Source organism: Megascapheus bottae, chromosome 8, assembly GCF_031878675.1.
Source record: "Megascapheus bottae isolate mThoBot1 chromosome 8, mThoBot2.hap1, whole genome shotgun sequence".
In the NCBI taxonomy this organism is placed as follows: Eukaryota; Metazoa; Chordata; class Mammalia; order Rodentia; family Geomyidae; genus Megascapheus; species Megascapheus bottae.
In genome coordinates, this window is record NC_143516.1 from 39,078,111 (window position 1) to 39,097,906 (window position 19,796).

The window sequence follows — 19,796 nt, forward strand, 5'->3', positions numbered from 1 at the left end:
TGGTTCAAAGACAGCCTGGGCAGAAAAGTCTGTGAGACTTTTTATCTCCAATTAACTACACACATACACACACACAAAGAGTCAGAAGTAGGGCTAGGGCTCAGGTGGTAAAATGCTAACCTTGAATGAAAAAGCTAAGGGACATTACCCAGGCCCTGAATGCAAGCCCTAGTATCAGCACACAGATGTGTGTATCCACAGGCACACCCACACATACACACACAAATAGTTAGGCGTGGTTGCTGTTGTTGTTATTGGTACCTTCTCTTCTGGTCTAGGGCTCTCTCCCTATAACCACACCACCATAAACAACTGTACTACTAAATTACTAAGCACACATACTGTTTTGATTACAAACCATTTTTAGTCTACTGCTATTTTAGCATTTCTTTCACTCCGTATTTATTAAACACTACCATGTGCCAGGTGCTGATCCTAGAGAGAACCAGACATCCCAGCCATCAAAGAGCTTCTAGATTAGAGACAATCTAATGTTGGAGACACTGTTGGCCTATAATGGTATCTGGCACTGGCTAGGAGCGTACTCAATACCAGACTGTTAAGATAGACATAACACCACACTACCTAAGAATTCCCTTGTTTACAGCATGACAGTGTGACACACTCAACCATGCTTCCTCTTCCCTTTTTCCCTTGCCTATGTACCAGCAACTACACAGGAAATGAAGAAGGTGGGCTGCAGAACAGGTGGACTGCAGGTCATATCCCAGAATATGAGGTGGGCATTGTGCAGCTCCCATCCTTCCAGTGAAACTGGGACTGGATGTTACCAAGTCTGCTTTTTTTTTTTTACAAGTCCCGAATCTCGATTATTCTATTAGGCTTTGTTACTAAACTTGGCAACTGGTAAAATGAAACACTTACATGTCCAGTAAGTGTGGCTAATGCCCATGCAGACCACCTCAGCCATGTCTGTCACTGTTTGATGTATTCCTACCCACCCCTACTGAGAGGCTCAGTTCTGTCAGGTCCCAGGAAAGTCATTTTCCAACTTTTTGGACCCATATAGTTTTTTTTTTCCATTTAGAATTTGACCTTGAACACGCATTGACAGTTGGAGTGAAGTCCCTCGAAGCAGTAGTTACTCTTATGGTGTACCCTAATATTTTTCATTACTTCGATTCCACTTCATTTTTTAAAATAATGATAATATGCTAATGTGTCTAACTGCTGTTTTTCCCCTACAAACAGATCTTCCCCTGCAGGTTGGAAAACTCAGTGTGCAATTCCACCCATGGGAGGCAGTCCTCAGCCATGAAGTCCATGGACTCGGCTCAGACAACACTGCTGCAGCACGAGGAAAAACCCCATTCGTGTTTCGCTTGCACAGTTTCAAGAACTAGAAGGGTATTAAAGCAGAAGATAAGTGTTCATGATAAGAATCTTATCATTCTCATTCATTTCTAGTGGAAATTGTGTATGTGCGTACCCATGCATGTGCACACACATGTACATATGTGTACACACACACACACACACACACACACACACACACACACACACAGATATGCCAGTATGCCAGTCGTGGGGCTTGATCTCAGGATCTGGGAGTTGTCCTTGCTTTTATGTTCAAGGCCTAGTGCTCTACCACTTGAGCCACAGCTCCACTTTTGGCTTTTTTTTTTTAGATAGCTAATTGGAGATAAGAGTCTCATGAACTTTCCTGCCTGCGCTGGCTTTGAGCTGCAATATTCAGATCTCAATCTTCTGAATAGCTAGGATTATAGGCAGGAGTCAATGGCAACTGGCTCTGAAATGAACAACTTTTCAAACACTAAAAATTATTCCTTTCTACTCTATGTGAACCAACCCTTTGGAAATAATTCTGTCCTGTCTCCAGGGTTGAAAGGACATGATATGGCCTTACACTCAGCTGGAGGGAGGGATCTGTCTGGCAGAAGAGCCCCGTGGGAGGCTGCCCTGAACAAGCGTGCCCGGGCACTGCTTATTCTTCGAATCTTGGCAGGGTCCAGTGGGGGCTTGGGCAGGTAGGGGTCCTCCTCTGCGGTGGAAGATGTTGGAACTTTGGGTTTCTGAAAAGAGAATTAAAAAAAAAGGCTGGCATTAGTTTCTGCATCTCAAGATTCACTCGCTTCTCTGGAGCTGGCCTTCTGCTTTCAGAGGGGACAGGGCTTTTTTTTCTCTTGGCATCAACCTGAATCCCGGGGTTTACTATTTCACTAGCCATCAAAGTAAACTGGCATCATTAAGTTAGAGTTCCTAAAGCGACTTCCATAACCCCTGGCACACCGTGAGATTATCCATATAGATGGGCCGTATTGTTAATTTTTTTGTCAATTATTTGAATAGACCATTTTGCTATACTGCTTAGTGTATTTGAAAGACATAAATTATCCAGGCTTACAAACAGACATGAGCTTTATGAGACTGTGAAATTAATTATAATATAGTCAACGTGCTTTGTAGCATGTTCAATTTAGTTCAGAAAAATATGTATATAGATGTATATAAATACAGATTGACCAAGACTTCTGTGAACTGTGAATGTTAATTTTACATATCGAAGATTCCATTAAAGTTAGTGTCTATTTGCTTGTCTGTTTGTTTGAGACAAAGTCTCTTTCTGCAGCCTAGCCTGGCCTTGAGCTCACAATTTTCTTATTTAAGCCTCCCAAGTGCAGGATTATAAGTATGGACCACTATGCCTCCCTTCGAAGAAGAATTTTTTAAAATGATATTAGAAATTTTTCATCATATAGATCAAAAATTCACAAGACAGATGGATGCTGGTTGTATGAAACAGAAATTGATATCTCACTAAGATAGCAGGTATCTAAATCAAATCAAATTTAAGAAGCTTGCCACTTTATAATAATGCTGACAAAGCAAATGGCCTGTTTGAGATAGGCCTGTTTGCCTTAGCCAGATGGACTGCAATCCTTCTATTTAGACTTCCTGCCATATCTAGGATAACAGGTGCATACTACCTAAGAAGATAGAATTACAGGCATGACCAATAAGCACTTGCTTACTTTTAAAAAATATACAACCATCCTTGTATAGAAGCTCAGTAAATGCTAGTTCCTTTCAGATTTGGTTCTCAGTCCTTTTGAACTATTCCCAAAGATCCAGACCCTGGCCTCCAACATGACTTCAAGGAGATCACATTGATTTGTCTGTAGAAATACTGCCATATTTGCATAGGGCACAATTGCTTTACTTTGTTGTCTCTCCATTGTGTTGGAAAACAGTTATAAGACTATAACTTGGTCCATGAAGCTAATGGTACTAGAAAAGCAAAGTATTATCATAAAGGGAAGCAAGGACTTTATACAGTTATGATAGACAAAATTCATAGGAATAACTTCAATACTAAAGGCCAATATAAACTTTCCTCAAGACTTACTCTAGGGCCGGGAGTTTGGCCTAGTGGTTAGAGTGCTTGCCTAGCATGCACGAAGACCCAGGTTCAATTCCTTGGTACCACATACATACAGAAATGCTGGAAGTGGTACTGAGGCTCAAGTGGTAGAGCTCTAGCCTTGAGAAAGCCCAAGGACAGTGCTCAGCCCCTGAGCTCAAGCCCAGGACTGGCAAAAAACAAAACAAAACAAAACAAAACAAACAAAAAAGACTTACTCTACAGCTGTGATGAGCCCTCTTCATTAATGGGACTGAGAAGGTCTAGGAGATTAGATTAGTAAAACACACCTCTAGGCATATCAGGGAAGCTGTTTCCAGAGGGGCCTCATTAAAGGAGCTGACCTGTCTCAAATGTGAGCAGCACAGTCCCTGTAAGCTGGAGCCTGATGGACTATAAGCAAGGAAAAGAAGGACCCCGCTAGCTCAGGCACTCTGCCTCCCAGTCTCACAGGACCTGAGACACCTTATTCCACTATGAGTTGCTAATATGATGTTCTTCTACACCACTGGCTTAGAAGTCACAGAGCCTGTAACTGTGCATGTAAATCTCTGCAACTTTGAGCCCACACAAATCCTCATCTCTCCTGTAAGTTGTATTGCTCAAGTATTTTGTGTGCCACAGCAATGTATAGCTGACTAACAAAGCAGGTGTCTAAAATAAACCAAGTTTACGAAGTCTGCCACATAATAACAATGCCAATAAAGCAAATATTCTATTTTACAGATACTTAAAGTTATACATATTTTTAGTAGTAAATCACTTATTAAAAGGAAAAATATGATCTGGAGGATTATTTTTCCCCAAAAGACAGTAACCAAATTATCTCTGGTGGGCAAAATAGTATCATAACTGTTCCTTGACCAAAGGCATTATTTACTTGGTGCAAAAGTACTAATTTAATCCCACTTTACTACTAACATTTAAAAAATTGCCTACCTCATTTGAACATGTATCTCACTAGACTAGACTATAAAGTAATACATGCAAGATACTTTTATTTCCTCAAGAGAAAATTACTAGACAAGTCTGCAAATGTGTATGTGTCTGTGTGGCTGTGTGGATCTTATATATCTCACTGGGGATTGAACCCAGGGTCTTGTATATGCTTGTCTACCCCTTGAGCCATGCACTAAGCCCTACCCTTTTATATTTTATTTCTGAGATAATATCCCTAACTTAGCCTGGGCTGCCCTCAGTTTCAGGATTTTACTGTCTCTGCCTGCTGAGTAGCTGGGATTCTGTATATGTTAACACCATGCTCTGTTAAAATTTTGTGAGACATTTTTTTCCTTAGGAAACTCAAATAATTTTAGAAATCAGATACTGTTATAAATTACTAATCTTCACTTGAGAATCTCCCCTCACAGGGTTTTCCTTCACACTCAACCAGTGGCTTAAGTAAAATCAACTATACTGGGAAGGTCAAATTTTAGGATCTGATCTGGCCAATGAAACTCCAGCTTCATTGAAGACACATATACCATTTTAATATAACATACTAGTCAAGGAAGATGCAATTCATAGTTCAATTAAGGAATTCAGCTGGTGTTGATTCATCGTATAGCCTGAACCTTTACTAATCTTGGCCTTTGATTTTTCAGATCCAAGACAAAGGCAGAATTACCCTAACTCTACCTAAAGGCAGGAAAGCAATGGGTAACATCCCACTCAGAAAGTTGATAGTGATATAAATTATGAGGCATAGCATATATACACATATAACAGAGTAAAAAACCTCTTAGAAGTCAAAAATTAAAAATTCTCCTGAGCCCAGCCAGGCACCAGGAACTCACCTATAATTCTAACTACTCAAGAGGCTGAGATCTGAGGGTCGAGGTTTGAAGCCAGCTCAGGCAGGTAAATCCATGAGAGAGAGTCATCTCCAATGAACCACCAAAAAGCTAGGAGTGAAGCTGTGGTTCAAGTGGAAGAATGCTAGCCTTGAGCAGAAAAAAAACTCAGAGACAACACCACACCCTTAGTTCTAGTCCCAAGACCACATCCACAAAAAATTCTCTTAAATCCCTGATCTGCTGGAGGTGGCAGTTCTGTGTGCATTTCTATCACCACAAATTCCTGGATCCCCATCACCAGAAGCATGTGACTTGATACTGTCCAGTTACCACACACTTCAGAAACAGAAATGAAGAAAGGAAGGGGAGGAGGAGAAGGAGGAGGAGGAGGAGGAGGAGGAGGAGGAGGAGGAGGAGGAGGAGGAGGAGGAGGAGGAGACAACGTCAACAACAATGACAAGATGACAACCATGGTCAGCAGGGTAGGTACTCTGAGGAGGCAGTAGTTGGGTGAGAGTAGGGTCAAGGGTTACAAACCGTCTCACACATGGTGTTGTAGACTCCATTTTCTTTCTGAATGCTAATTTCTCAGTGTTTACTTTGTAATTGCATCAAGTTGCCTTTTCATGGTCTGCGTCTTTTCTGTAAAAGAGTTGGCTAAAAATCTTTGGAGCTTAAATAACTGGGCTTGGTAAGTTTAGGAAACAAGCGCACTGATGTGATGGTGGTAAAGATAAAATACAGTTTTCCCAGTTATCCTCATGATCACATTTCTGTCAACTTTATCCAACAGACAAGAGAACAACTAGTTTTATGTATCTAGATTTGAATGCCAGTTAATAAAGCAGAGAAATAGAAACAAGAATAATCACCTTTCCCATACATACTTTCTCAAAAAGCTATGGGAGAGAAGGTTCCACTGAAACCTGTATGAATCAAGAAAGAAAAGGACCTAAGATACAGGAAACAGGAAGAAGCCATAGAGGGGCTGAAGCTGCCTCCTGAGATGATGGTGAAGGGTGACCAGGGCAAGTGTTTGGCTTGGATTTGTAGAGCTTCCAAATGAGGTAAAATCATAGAACACCTATTGCACTTGAACAAACAAAGGCAACTTAGATTTATGACTGAAAACCGCAAAAGCAAAACAAGGTTAACACCATAAGAAAAAACCAGTGGGGAAGATAAGAAAAAAAAAGAGAGAAGCACAATTAGTTACCATTAATTCAAAGGTCAGCTATGAACAGGATTTACATAATCACTGCCCAAGAAAACTGATATAACCAGTAGGGATCCTTTTATATTGGGAAGACAGCAGTTGAGATAAAGAAAGGTAAATGTGTTGTGACAGGAAATGAGAGGACAGACAAGAGCAGTATTGTCATTGTCTTTAGTAAAGATAATTTGTCTAGCTCAAAAATCAAAGAATAGCAAGACAATGTGGTATTTAAAAACCTGGACACACACACTCACACATACACTTCCTCTCTCTCTCTGACTTTCTCTCTTTCTCTCTCTCTTTCTTTCTCTCTCTTTCTTAAAGTATATGTACAATTTTCAAAAATTTTATGCATAATATGTAACTGTTAAAAAGAAAATAATGTGTATAGAGCTGCCTAAGAAACAAAATATTGTGAATTATATATTTACCAAATGACTTTAAAATTCTTTATCAGCTGGGTCATGCCTGAGGATCACGGTTCAAAGCCAGCTTGAGACTCTGATCTCTAATCACCACAACACTGGAAATGGAATTTTGGCTCAAGTGGTAGAACACTAGCCTTGAGTACAAAAGTTCACAGACAGGGGGCCAGAAGTTTGGCCTAGTGGTAGAGTGCTTGCCTAGCATGCATGAAGACCCGGGTTCGATTCCTCGGTACCCCACATACGTAGCAAAAAGCCGGAAGTGGTGCTGAGGCTCAAGTGGTAAAGTGCTAGCCTTGAGAAAGTCCAAGGACAGTGCTCAAGCCCTGAGCTCAAGCCCAGGACTGGAAAAAAAAAAAAAAGTTCACAGACAGTGCCCAGACCCTGATTTAAAGCCCCAGGACTAGCACATGCAAAATAATTATTATCAAGCTACAGCTAAGTGATAGAACTGTTTCACTAGTGATTAGCCATCATATTTGAAAAGAGAATCTGCTTTCATATTAAATTGTTACTACATTTAGGCCTATGTGATCTTTTCCTATGCACTTCTCTGTGCCAACTGCCAGTGTTCTGGGAAGTCACTTCACAACAGTGGTGGGGACACGGGGTACTCACCAGCTCCAATGGCATGAGGCGAGCACCTGAGATAGGCCTGGAGTCGGGTAACTCAAAACTGGATGCATGAAGGCTAGCATGAGAGACAGGGAAGTTATTAGCTTGGGATAGTTTCTCTCTTTTCTTTCTAATATATGTTAGTAAACTCTAGTTGAAAAGCAAGGAGAGTATTCAATACATAAACCATAGGAAGAAAAAGCAATTGAAAAATGTTACAATACCTAAGATGTTTTACTGACAGCTCTTTTTATTACCCAAATAGATTGAATAATGAAGTGGATACAGTGATTACTTTTTCAAAAGCTTTGTTCATAGCATTTTATAAAGTTGGTGGAACAATCACTAGTAAACATTTTATTCTAAAGTAAATGTTGAAACTCAAGGACTGGAATTATCTTTAGGAATCTTGAACAAAAGTCCAATGTATAAAAGTAACTATTGTGGAATGGTGGCTATGATCAAGAAATGTTCAAGAAATGTTACATAAATGAACTTGTTCAACTAAAGCCCCCTCTTACAACAACAAGTTGATGTCAATAAATCAACTAGTTTGGCCTAGTGCTACAGTGTTTGCCTAACATGCACAAAGCCATGGGTTTAATTCCTTGGTACCACATATACAGAAAAAGCCAGAAGTAGTGTTGTGGCCCAAGGGGTAGAGTGCTGGCCTTGAAAAATCTCAGGGACAGTGCCCACACAATGATTTCATGGCCCAGGACCAGCAAAAAATAAAATAAAGTAAAATAAAAAGCACAAATAAATAGGGCCGGGAGGTTGGCCTAGTGATAGAGTGCTTGCCTAGCATGCACGAAGACCTGGGTTCAATTCCTCAGCACCACATACATAGAAAAAAGCTGGAAGTGGTGCGGTGGCTCAAGGGTAGAGCTTTAGCCTTGAGAAAAGTCCAAAGACAGTGCTCAGGCCCTGAGTTCAAGCCCACAACTGGCAAACAAAACAAAACAAAACAAAACAAAAAAACAAATAAATAATTACCTTAAAAAGAGCCACCCTCTCAACTACCTTGAAAATCAATTAGAACAATCTGTCATACCAACAGACTAAAGAAGAAAAATCTTAACAAGCTGCCAGTGGCTCATGCCTAAGTGATGCTAGCTAGTGATGTGAGGATTGAGGATCAAATCCAGTCCAAGCAGGAAAGTCTATGAGACTCTTAGCTCCAATTAACCATTAGAAAACCAGAAGTGGCACTGTGGTTCAAAGTGCCTCGCCTTAAGTCCCATGACTGGCAAAATACTTTTTTAAAAAAGAAAAATCATATGATCCTATCAATACATGATACAAAGGAAAAATATGAGTCTTTGTCCCAATACCCATTCCTGACAAAAACTCTAAGTAAACTAGGGCTACAGTGAAACTCTTCAACTTCAAAAAGAATATCTACAAAAATCCTACAGCTAACATCATCCTTTAGGATGAAAAACTTAAACTTTACCCACTAAGATGAAGAACAAGGCAAGGCTGTCCCTTCCCATTACTGGTTTTTAACATCATACTAGGTATACTAAGACATGCAAAAGTAATAAAAGGTATATAGATTAAGAATGAGAAGAAATAAAACTGCCACTGGTTGTGGTACAAAGAAAAAAGAATGTAAAGCATCTTTGCAAATGATCTGATCTTCTATGTGCAAAAACCCTAAAGAATGGACATAAACAAAACTAAAAAACTCCTGGAATGAATAACAGATTATACCAGGTTAAAGGACAGAAGATTAATACAAAAAGTCAGTGAGTCCCCTATACATCTGTAATAAACAGTAGAAACTGAAAGGAAAACACAACAGTGTTTAAATTAGCTATTCCTATAAAAATAAACATTCAGTTATGAATCTATAAGGAAAATTTATGATCCAACAGAAAAAAAACAAAGGAAAGCTAAATAAATGGAGAGACATTCCATTTTCATGGAGGAACACTCAATAGTGTCAAAATAGCAATTATTCCTACTTGATGTATAGATCCAATGCAATCTCAATCAATTTTTGTTGTTGGTGGTCGTGGGGCTTGAACTCTGGGCCTGGACACTGCCCCTAAGCTCTTCAGCTCAAGGCTTCAGCCCTACCCCTTGAGCCACAGTGCCACTTCCTCAATCAAAATTTTGACAAGTTATTTTGTTGATATCAATAAATTGATTCTAAAGTTACTATGGTCATATAAGATCCAGAATACCCAATATAATATTTGGGAGGAAGAATTGCCTATACTAAAAAAAAGAAGAAAGCAACTATAATGATATAGTAAGCAGGCAGCATGGTTCTGGTAAGAAACAGATCAATAGAACAGAGCCCAGACAGACACATAAAAGTCCCCATCTTTGACAGAGGAGGAAAGACAGATCTTTCTTGACTCACAGTGGAGTTATGTGCCAACAAACCTACTGTAACTTAAAAATGCACTTAATCTATGTAAGCAACTTAGACCATCATTCAGCAAGCCAGTTATTTGCTCTCATGATCCTGTGGCTGAGTAGAAGTTATAGTCTACCAGTGCTGATTGCTTGCTCAGAAAAAAAGATCAAACTTCAAAATTCACAGTCCAATTCCTACGGAACAAATATCATTTGCACATTATTGGAAAGTTAAAGAAAATCTCATAATTGACAAAGTCAGGGACTGTGCAATGCAAAAAGATGGACTTTGCAGGGCGCTGATGGCTCACACCTGTAATCCTAGCTCAGGAGGTTGAGCTCTAAGGATCACAGTTTAAAGCCAGTCTGGCACAGAAGTCCATGAGACCGTTTTCTCCAATTAACCTCCAGAAAAACAGAAGTGGCGCTGTGGCTCAAGTGGCAGAGCCCTAGCCCTGAGCTGAAGAGCTCAGAGGCAATGCCCAGGCCCAGAGTTCAAGCCCCCATGAATGACCAAAGAAAAAAAAGATGAATTTTACAATAAACGCTGCTCAGACAACTGTATAGATGCAAAAAAAAATGAGGGAGGAACTTAACAGTCATGACATGCTTTATACAAAGTAGCTCAAATTCAATCACAGATCTAAATGTAAGAGTGAAAACTACAAATTCTGACAAAAGAAAGTCTAGATGACCTTACATTTGGATAAGGCATGACTCTCATATTCAGCATGAAAGGCATGATCCATGAAAGAATGCTAAGCTTAACTTCATTAAAATTACAAGTGTCTTCTCTGTACGTAAAAACAACCACCAAAACAACAATAGTAAAAGAGCAGATAGAAAAACCATGGTCAAATAGGAAATATTTCCATAACATATTGGATAAAAGATTATTATCCAAAATACTTAAAAATTCTTGATACTCAACCACAAGAAAACAACCCAATTTAAAAAAGCAGACCTTCACATACGCCTGACTGAAGACATTTTTAAAAAAAATGTTGTCGGTTCCACATACATAGAAAAAAAACAAAAACAGTGCTGTGGCACAAGTGGTAGAGCTCTAGCCTTGAGAAAACCTAAGGACAGCACTCAGGCCCTGAGTTCAAGCCCCGGGACTGGCAAAAAAAAAAAAAGGTAAAGACACTCCAAACCACATACCTTCAGGGAAGTTCAGATTAGAGCAAGAGACAATGCCAAGCATGAATGAGAGGATGCAGAGGGAAAGGAACTCCCGCTCATTGCCCCGAGAGGTCACTTTGGAAGACAGTTTGGATTTTTCTTAAACCACATGACCTAGAAAGCATGCTCCTTGGTAGTTATCCAAAAGAGCAGAAAACTTCTACCTGCCTAAAACTGTGTTCATGATTGTTTATAGTGTTCATGTATATGCTGAGTGTCTATGTAGCTGCTCAAACTTGAAAACAATTCAAGTATTCTTCAGTGGGTAAATGCAAGTGCTTTAATGAATCGAGCTATGGGGCTATGGAAAACCATGGTGGAAGCTTAAATGCATGTTACTCAATGAAAGAAGCCAATCTGAAAAGATTACATGACTCCTACTATACGACATCCAATAGACAAATAGACAGAAGTACAGAGACAGTGAAGAGATCAGTGCTTGGAGAAAGGAGGGCTAAAATAGAGTAGAATGAAGTGGAAATGTAATCTGGTGGCTGGAACACCCGAGAGTATACAAAAGGGAAATGTCTGTACCTGAAGGAGGAAGGGGGTCTGTTTTCTTGTGTTCTTGATGAGGAAGGTCCGAATAGTTTCCTCTGGTCTTCCTGAGGTGTAAATGGTCGTTGGGTTTTCAAAGTTCTTAATGCATTTCGAGCCTCACTTATAATTTCTGCACTGGTCTTCTGCTTGGTCACTGAAGGTCGATAAAATGGATCCAGTTTTTCTAACTTTTTATCACTTGAAGATAGCATCTTTCCTTTTAAAGTAAAATGTTCTTCAGCTAGACACGAAAGCCTACAAGTAAACACCAACTGTTAGTTTGTGTGCGTGTGTGTGTGTGTGTGTGTGTGTGTGTGTGCGCGCCAATAGTGGAGCTTGAACTCAAGGACTAGGCACTATCTGTTAGTTTTTTGCTAATGGATGGCATGCTACTACTTGAGCCACATCTCCACTGGCTAGTAAGAAATAAAGAGATAAGAGTCTCATGAACTTACCTGCCTGGGATGAATTTGAATTGGGAACCTCAAATCACAGCCTCCTGAATAGCTTACAGCCATGAGCCACCTGTACCTAGCTAACACCAACTGTTTTTACTCAATAGTTTAGAAAGGAGTGCTGAAGCCTATATATGTATACCAAACCATTCCTCTATAGCAAGCTTGAAAACATCATGAGCAATTTTAACAAGATGAGCAGATATAGGGCAAATATGAGTGCAGCTTTCAAAATGATGGGCTGTACAGTTATGCCAATATGCCATTGAGAGAAAGATATATACAGACAACAATCAAATCCAGGGTCTCATATATGCTGGGCAAGTACTCTACCTATGCTCCCAGCTCTCATCTCATAGTCTTCAACGACAAGAAAACACGGATGGGGTCTGTTGAAACTTTTAATTAAATTTTCTTTTTCTTTCCCATTGTCCTGCTCAAAACATGCTAGTGTAAGGCATGTTTTAGACAGATAGGGCCTACTTTCAAATTACATTTATCTTTACAGCAAACCTCTGAGTGGTCCAGTTCCATAGTTGTCCATATTTTTCTGAATTTTTTATTTTATTGTTGAGATAATGTATAGAGGGGTTACGTTAGATTCAGCAGGTAGTAGATGAATTAATTCTCGCACACTGAAACCCCTTCTAATGTTTTTGCCCCCGTTTTCCTAACCCGACCCCTTCCTAGTCATCTGAGTTGTCCATATTTTTGAATGAATTGATCCAATCATCTTCATTTTATGATCATGTGCTAGTTGAATGAATACCAAGTCACAATAGCAAATACTCCTTTGACCATCCATTTTCCTCAGCCTGAAGTCATGTGTAAAGGGCAGGTTTCAAGGACTATTGTAGTCTACGATCACCAGACTAACTTGGAAATAGTCCAGATTTCTGCTTTGCTTTTGCTTTGTGATTCTAAGACTCAAACCCAGGGCCTTGCACATGCCAGGCAAATAATCTACTACTGAGCTGCATCTCCAACCATGGATCAGATTTTTTAAAAACTTCATCCTAATTGATATAAATTTAATACACTAAATTAGTGTAAATAGTGGGACTGCTAAGGGAAGGACTTCCCCCACAGGAGAAAATGTAAAGCTGAAGGGTATTTTTTTCTTCCTACTTTTGGGCAAGTTCAGCCATCATTTCCTGAGTTTTATACCTAATAAAGAACAACAATCACCTGGTGTGGACACCTATAATCCTAGCTACGCAAGAGGCCGAGGTTCAAAGTAAGTCCAGACAAGAAAGTCTATGAGAGACTTGTCTCCAATTAACTTTCAAAAAGCCAGAAGGTGAGCTTGGGCTCTAGTGGTAGAGTGCTAACTTTGAGGAACAACAACAACAAAAAGCTCAGGGACAGTGCCCAACTCTGAGTTCAAACTTAGGACCAGCACAAAAAAAACAAATAACAATAAAACATTTGCCTTTTCCTTTGCTGCTAAAGTCACCTGAATGAGATTCTTTGCTGAATGCAACATTGAGCTATGAGGGTGTATGATGGGAAAAGGCTGGCATTGTACACTTGTCCTGGCGAACAAAATTCTCAGACCTTGTCCATGACTGAATTTCTTTGGCATTAATGTGAGCACATAAACAGGCTGCGCTAACTGGCTTTCATGCTGCATTAAAAGTTAAGCCCTGTGACACTTGTAGCTCTGTGACCTTGAGCAAGACCTTGAACCTGTTTCCTCTTCTGTCAAACATGGACAGTAATAATAACAGTCTCTCAAGATCTGTTTTGAGAGTTAAACAAAATGGTTCAACCGGAATGCTTTAGCATGGTGTCTGGCCCTTAGAAAAACATTAATAACCACTGCCCAGGTGATAGCTGATAAAGGATGCAGGAAAATTTCTCCCATGCATGCAAAGTGGGTTTAAGAAACGAGAAACAGTAGAAGATAATGACATGTTAAGTGTTTCGTGCATTTTGCAAGTTTTAAATTTTAAATAGAAGTGTTTTCCTTTCGGAAATCAGTGACCCTCGTATTAAGTGTTTGAATATCAGCTATGCCAAATTAACGTCGACCAGGAATCAGAATCCTATAGATTCATAAAAACAGGATAGGAAAGAAGTAAGGCTTGCTGCTCTGTCGAGGCAGGGTGGGGAGGAAGACCTGCTGTGGTAAGATAGACACAGATGATGTATGTTCGTGTATGGCACGCTTTATTGCGGGTCTACCAGCGGCCTAGAAGAGCCAGGCCCCGACGTGTGACCCAGGTCGCCTGGCGGAGCAGACCCCGCGGAACTATTAAACACCAGGCACGCGGCTCGGGCCGGAGCCCGACAGCGGGTGGGGGCCCCGCTCGGCCCCGCTCCCCGCACCACAGGACAAGCACAGGGGAACCCGCGGGGTCGCCTCACCTCCCGCGCGGACCGTGGCCCCCTCACTCCGGACGACGGCCGCTCCTCCGGGGATCCAGGCCCGGGCCGAGCGCCCCAGCATCCTAACCCACTCGCCCTCCACCCCGCGGCTCTCTGGCTCTGCCCCGCTGGGCGCAGTCGCCATGGTAACGTACACAAACCACCTCCAGGAGCGCCCCAGCCCGCAGAGTGAGGCCGGGTCCCGGGGAACCAGTCTGGGAGTAGGGACAAGGAGAGGGGTCCCAACCTGACCCCGAGCACCTGTGACGAGCGCCGGGGACGGAGACACCTGACGAGATCAGCTCATCTTCGGCTTTCACCGAGCAGCGAGCACCAGCAGGGATGGAACAGGTGCGGAGGGGCGGGGCGGGCGGGGCGGGCGGGGCGGGCGGGGCGGGCGGGGCGCCGGTACCCCACCCACCCACAACCCCTCCGCCACTGGGCCTGCGCCAGTCCCCACAGCCCAACGCATGCGTAGAGGTGTCAAGACGGGGCGGGGCGGGGCGGGGAGGGGCGGGGCCAGGCGGGGCGGGGCGGGAGGCGCAGGTGCGGGAGTGAAAGTTTAGCGCTCTCAGTTGAGTCTTTCAAATGAATCCCCCGCTAGATTCCCCGGACCTCGATCCAACAACTTGTAGGACAACAGAGTAGGGCTCCGAGGACAGACTTGACTGGTTGCAATTAAGCCTCTCGGTATCCTCAGACCCTCGGTTTCCTCTCAGGTAAAGTGGCGGGTTACGCAGCTGGAATGAGAAAATACACGCGAAGCGCTGTGTACCGTGGCAATCGATGCATGCTGGCTGTTATTAAGCCTGTGCATTTGCGCGACGAAGTGCATTCACCTCTCTCTTACGAGAATCTGCCGTAGGAGGTGGGAAGTCTGTGACCCTTCTCAGAGGAGAGGAGGTCTCAGGTAAGGGACAGAGACACAGGCGTAGGTCCCCCGGAGCCCAGTCATTTTGTTAGGTCTGCATTGCTGTAAAAGCCCCACTTACATGATATTTCATTTGAATTCTGTTCAACAACACTTTACAGTGTTAAGTACAAGTGAGACTGTAATCACTCCCCATTCAGGTTTGCACCACATTTTATAAATATAGGGAGTTTTTAGCTAAAGTGTTGTTGTCAACATTGGAAAAATGCCACATCCCTTAGTGCTAAATATATTGTAAAGAATAATTAAATTGAAAATAGTTTTAAGCACGTCCTAGGTGCATGGTGAGAAATGATACCTGAACTAAGGGTATGGGAATATTCTTTAAAATATCCGGTAGGACTTTCCACATCATACACCAAAAACTAATACTTGATTAATAGTAGGATTGCAAATAAAAAATTCATGCTTTAGGTAGTTGAGACCTTTTCTTTTTTTTTTCTTTTCTCTATTTTTTGGTTGAAGCCTTTTCTAATGACTTAACATGAATTATCCTGTCTTAACTGCAGTACACTGGCCACAGAACTCCATTGGGCAATATTACTGTTACCTGTTTTATATATAGCCAGTATTTTAATATATAGCTAGTATTTTGAGATTACGTTTTGTGAGATGTAATTCTGTTTATCCTCTGTCCCCAGATGGAGAGTTAAGTAGAGCCCTCGACTCTGCTTATTTTTAGATAGTTGACAGACTGATAGTAACTACATTTCAGCCACAGCTTTATTCCAACTTATGCTGTGTTCAAAACATAACAAATATGTCAAACTTCACTTGAATTCCAGTCAGCTCCCTATCTGCACCTTCCAGGCTTATGGTCTATGACCTGCCTTCCCAAAGGAGACAGCCCTCCCCTAATATCTAGAGGCATTTTAGATCCAAGAAGGAAGAAGGAATGTAAGGAGATGGAACACTTCCTTTTGGAGCTGAGAGGCTTAGAGCCTGCTATGCTGGACCATGGTTAAATGAACTTGTGTAGTCTTCTGTGGGCTCTTGGCAGTTTTCAGGGAGAAGTTCCTGGACACTCCTTGTTGATGCTTTGGACTTTTAACTAAAAACCCAAATTTCATTCCATCTTCCACTGCCCTGAAAGATGAATCCTAAGGGAAATCCTACACAACCTTTGCTGTGGGGCCTCTCAGCATGCAGGCTTAACCAATTCTCTCACCCCTCCCCCTGCATCAACAGGATCCAAAAAAGCCTTTCTCACTGGTTTGAGATGAGCTAAAGGAGCACATACAAACCCCCTTTTCCCAAGAGATTCCTCTAACATCCTCCCTCCACTCTCTGAGCTCTCATTTTCGGCCTGAGTAGGCAAGGGCACCAACAGACAGAGAACAGTGGTGAGGAGTGGTCTCTGTAGCTCACCTTCATTTGGAACTGATGATTATACAATTATCATCTCAATTGAAACAACTTTAAAAAAAGAATGACTGTTCCACAGCCAGTTATTAGCTATAGCCTCACATCTAGAATTTGGAGCTATGCAACGCATAAATCCACTGAAATCTGAAGCTATCCAGATGAGTGGACCAGGAGGTGTCTGCCAGGCAAGTTAGAACACTGGAAAAAAAAAAAAGACAAGGTCAGAATGATAGGAAGCAGTTATTTGAAGCAATAAAGCTTTGTGATTTTGCTCACTGAAGGACACTGTAGGGGAAAATATTTATGTTATAACAGCAATGGCCCATTAAACTGAGCTGTTACTCCAGATACATGATGAGGACTGAACAGATTTTTCCACTTGTGGGCTCTGTAGGTAGAAACAAGATTGTTGGCATGTTCATATACCTTAGAAACACAACATTTATGATATGCATTTGACATTTATAAACTATTTCAGAGTTTCCAAATTTATTTCATTCAGAACACTTTATTTCTGTTGCCTCAGTTGGAGTTTACAATAAGCCTGAAAGGTTTGTTCAAGGACTGTGATCCCAGTTTGAAAGTGGAGCTTCAGAGAAGTTAAGCCATCTGCCCACAAGTACATGACTAGTGAGAGGGTCTGAGACCTAGTGTTCTTGATAGCCAAGTCCAGTGCTGCCCTGCCACTAGTGGTAAAAGCCTCCATCTCCAGCCCCACTGGGCTGTGTGGAGCTATAGAGGAACTTCAGGCTCTCTACGGTCATTTGAAAATACCTGTAGGATTTCTGGATTTTGAGCTTATTAAGCTCACTTATGTGAGATGTAGATTATACAATCATATAACCTTAGTCACTATGCAAAAATACAACAAAATGATAATATTGTAAGTGCTTTTTATCTGCTGATTTCCAATTACATTTCATGACTTAGTCACACAAACCACATTTACTACCTGTGGCTTATTGATTATCTAATACCTACAGTGCACTATAGATTGCCATATGCAATATAGATGCATTATATATGTATGTATGTATATTGCAGTGATAAGCTTAAAACCCAGGGCCTAGTGTGTGCTAGACAAGTATTGCATCTCCAGATCTTGGCTTTTTGAGTCAGGATCTCATTATGTAGTTCAGGCTGGCCTCCACTTTGCTGTTTGTTGTCAGGCTGGCTGAGAATTCATGTCCATCCTTTGTCCGTCTCTTGAATGCTGAGATTATAGCCCTGAACCTAGCTCAATTAGATAGATTCTTGAAGAGATAAAAGCTAAAGGAATACTTCATTAATGCTCACAATTCTTCCCCATGATTTTTTATGATAAGTTATGTGACTTACAGGAATAAAAACCACTAATTTATAATTTAAGTATTCGCTCTAAGATATTCTGTCTTTCTCAATATGAAATTTTAGCACTTTAATCATATCTTTCATACAATCCCTGATAGTAGTTCAATTGATAGCCTATGAAAGCTTTCTATACAATGTTTTTTTTTTCAGGCCTGGTGCTTGAACTCAGGGTCTGAGCACTGTACTTGGGCTTTTTCCTCAAGGCTAGCACTCTGCCACTTGAGCCACAGCACCATTTCTGGCTTTTCTATATATGTTGTACCAAGGAATTAAACTCCAGTCTTTGTACATGCTAGGTAAGCACTTTACCTAGGTCAAACTCCCGGCCCTCCATACAAATTTAAAAGCATAAAATCCATTAGATTACAACATTAAATGCATGTGGAAAATTACAGAGCAATGAAAATAACTTCCCAAGACACACACTATGGAATTGAACTAAAAGTCATCAGCTGACAAAGTGACCTGAGGGGGATCGCTTCCTATCTCCAACTCACTCAACACCAGAAAGCTGGAAGTGATCTGTGGCTCGAGTAGTAGAGTACCAGCCTTGAGTGAAAAAACCTAAGGGACAGCACCAAGGTCCTGAGTTCAAACCCCAGTACCAGCTACTCCCCCACCACACACACACATACAAGAAGTGACATGAAAAGTCATGACGAAGAGGCTTCACTGTTACCAGTGTACTTTAAACTATTTTGTTGTTAAGCACATTTTATCCCTCCCTCATCTACTTTATCAGCCTATGCTGTGCTCCCATCATGCTCAGAAACTATCCTCTACTGAAACCCGTGCTCTCATGCAATCCATGAGGCTCTAAGACTGAATTTGTAGGCTGACAGGCTGACACTGAGAAGTCCTGAGAAATGCATTTGGACATGTCCTCTCAACCTCATTTCTCAGGAGTTCTCAGTATCAGCCTGTCAGCCTGCAAATTCAGTCTCAGAGCCTCATGGTTTGCATGAGAGCACGGGTTTGCATCTCGTAAGAATGACAAGCGTTTCTTTGGGGAATGAATATAGGCAATCAGCCTCATGATAAGATCTTTGCTTACTTTAAATCATTAACTTTTCCTACCCTAAGCTACTAGAATCCTCATTTTACAGACCTGGAAATTGAGATTGAATTTTTTTTTATCCAAGCCATACGAGTGATAAAAGTGGATCTTGAATCTGAGGTCAGCTCATTAGAAATCATACTCCTGCAGATACCACACACTCAGCTAATGTGGGCAGCCATGATTCCCTGGACACTCTCTGTCTCCCCCTTCCACCCTTTCAATGTACACTGCACACCTTTTGTGCTTTGGCTTTGGCTGGTCCTAAATCCAGCACAGTCAGCAACAATGTCTACTCAGTGCTGGCCATCTGGAAGAGTTGCAAAGAGGAACTCTCCACCGGCCCTTCCCCTCTGCAGTACACCGGAGAAAAGGGAAGAGCAATAGTATCTGCCATTCCCTCTGAGGAACTGCCTCTGCTTTCCACTGGGTAAATTCACAGGGAATGGGGCTGACATTCACATTTCAATACTTTAGGTAGTAATGCTCTGTGACTCAGGAGGAAGAACATTAGTATACAGTGTGTGAGAAAGAGACAGCAAGAGAGACAGAGAGCCTAGAACTGGTGACAGAACAAGATCTGAAGAGGCAGGCTACATGGTTAAGGCTAGATGGGGAAGTAAAGGAGAGGAAGTGGAGGTCTGAGAAGTTAGAAGGAGGCTGAAAGGGACACAGAGGGCACTCAAGGGCACAGGGCACATGAGGTTGTTGAGAAAGG

The 19,796-nt window shown here is 41.5% G+C and overlaps 1 protein-coding gene across 2 annotated transcripts in view; it reads right to left on the bottom strand.

Annotated features, from left to right (window-relative positions):
- Armc2 (armadillo repeat containing 2) overlaps window positions 1-14,466 on the bottom strand; it is a 98,193-nt gene extending 83,727 nt beyond the window's left edge. Inside the window, exons 1-4 of one of the 2 annotated variants that reach the window (XM_090338325.1) lie at window positions 14,376-14,466; window positions 11,545-11,805; window positions 7,459-7,531; window positions 1,889-2,054 (exon numbers count right to left, since the gene is read on the bottom strand). In XM_090338325.1, coding sequence (XP_090194451.1) covers window positions 1,889-2,054; window positions 7,459-7,531; window positions 11,545-11,762 — 457 coding nt within the window. In that variant the 5' untranslated portion in view covers window positions 11,763-11,805; window positions 14,376-14,466. Of the gene's footprint in view, window positions 1-1,888; window positions 2,055-7,458; window positions 7,532-11,544; window positions 11,806-14,375 lie in introns of those variants that run through there. The other variant, XM_090338326.1, reaches the window with a different exon arrangement.
- Between the last annotated feature and the right edge of the window lie 5,330 nt (window positions 14,467-19,796).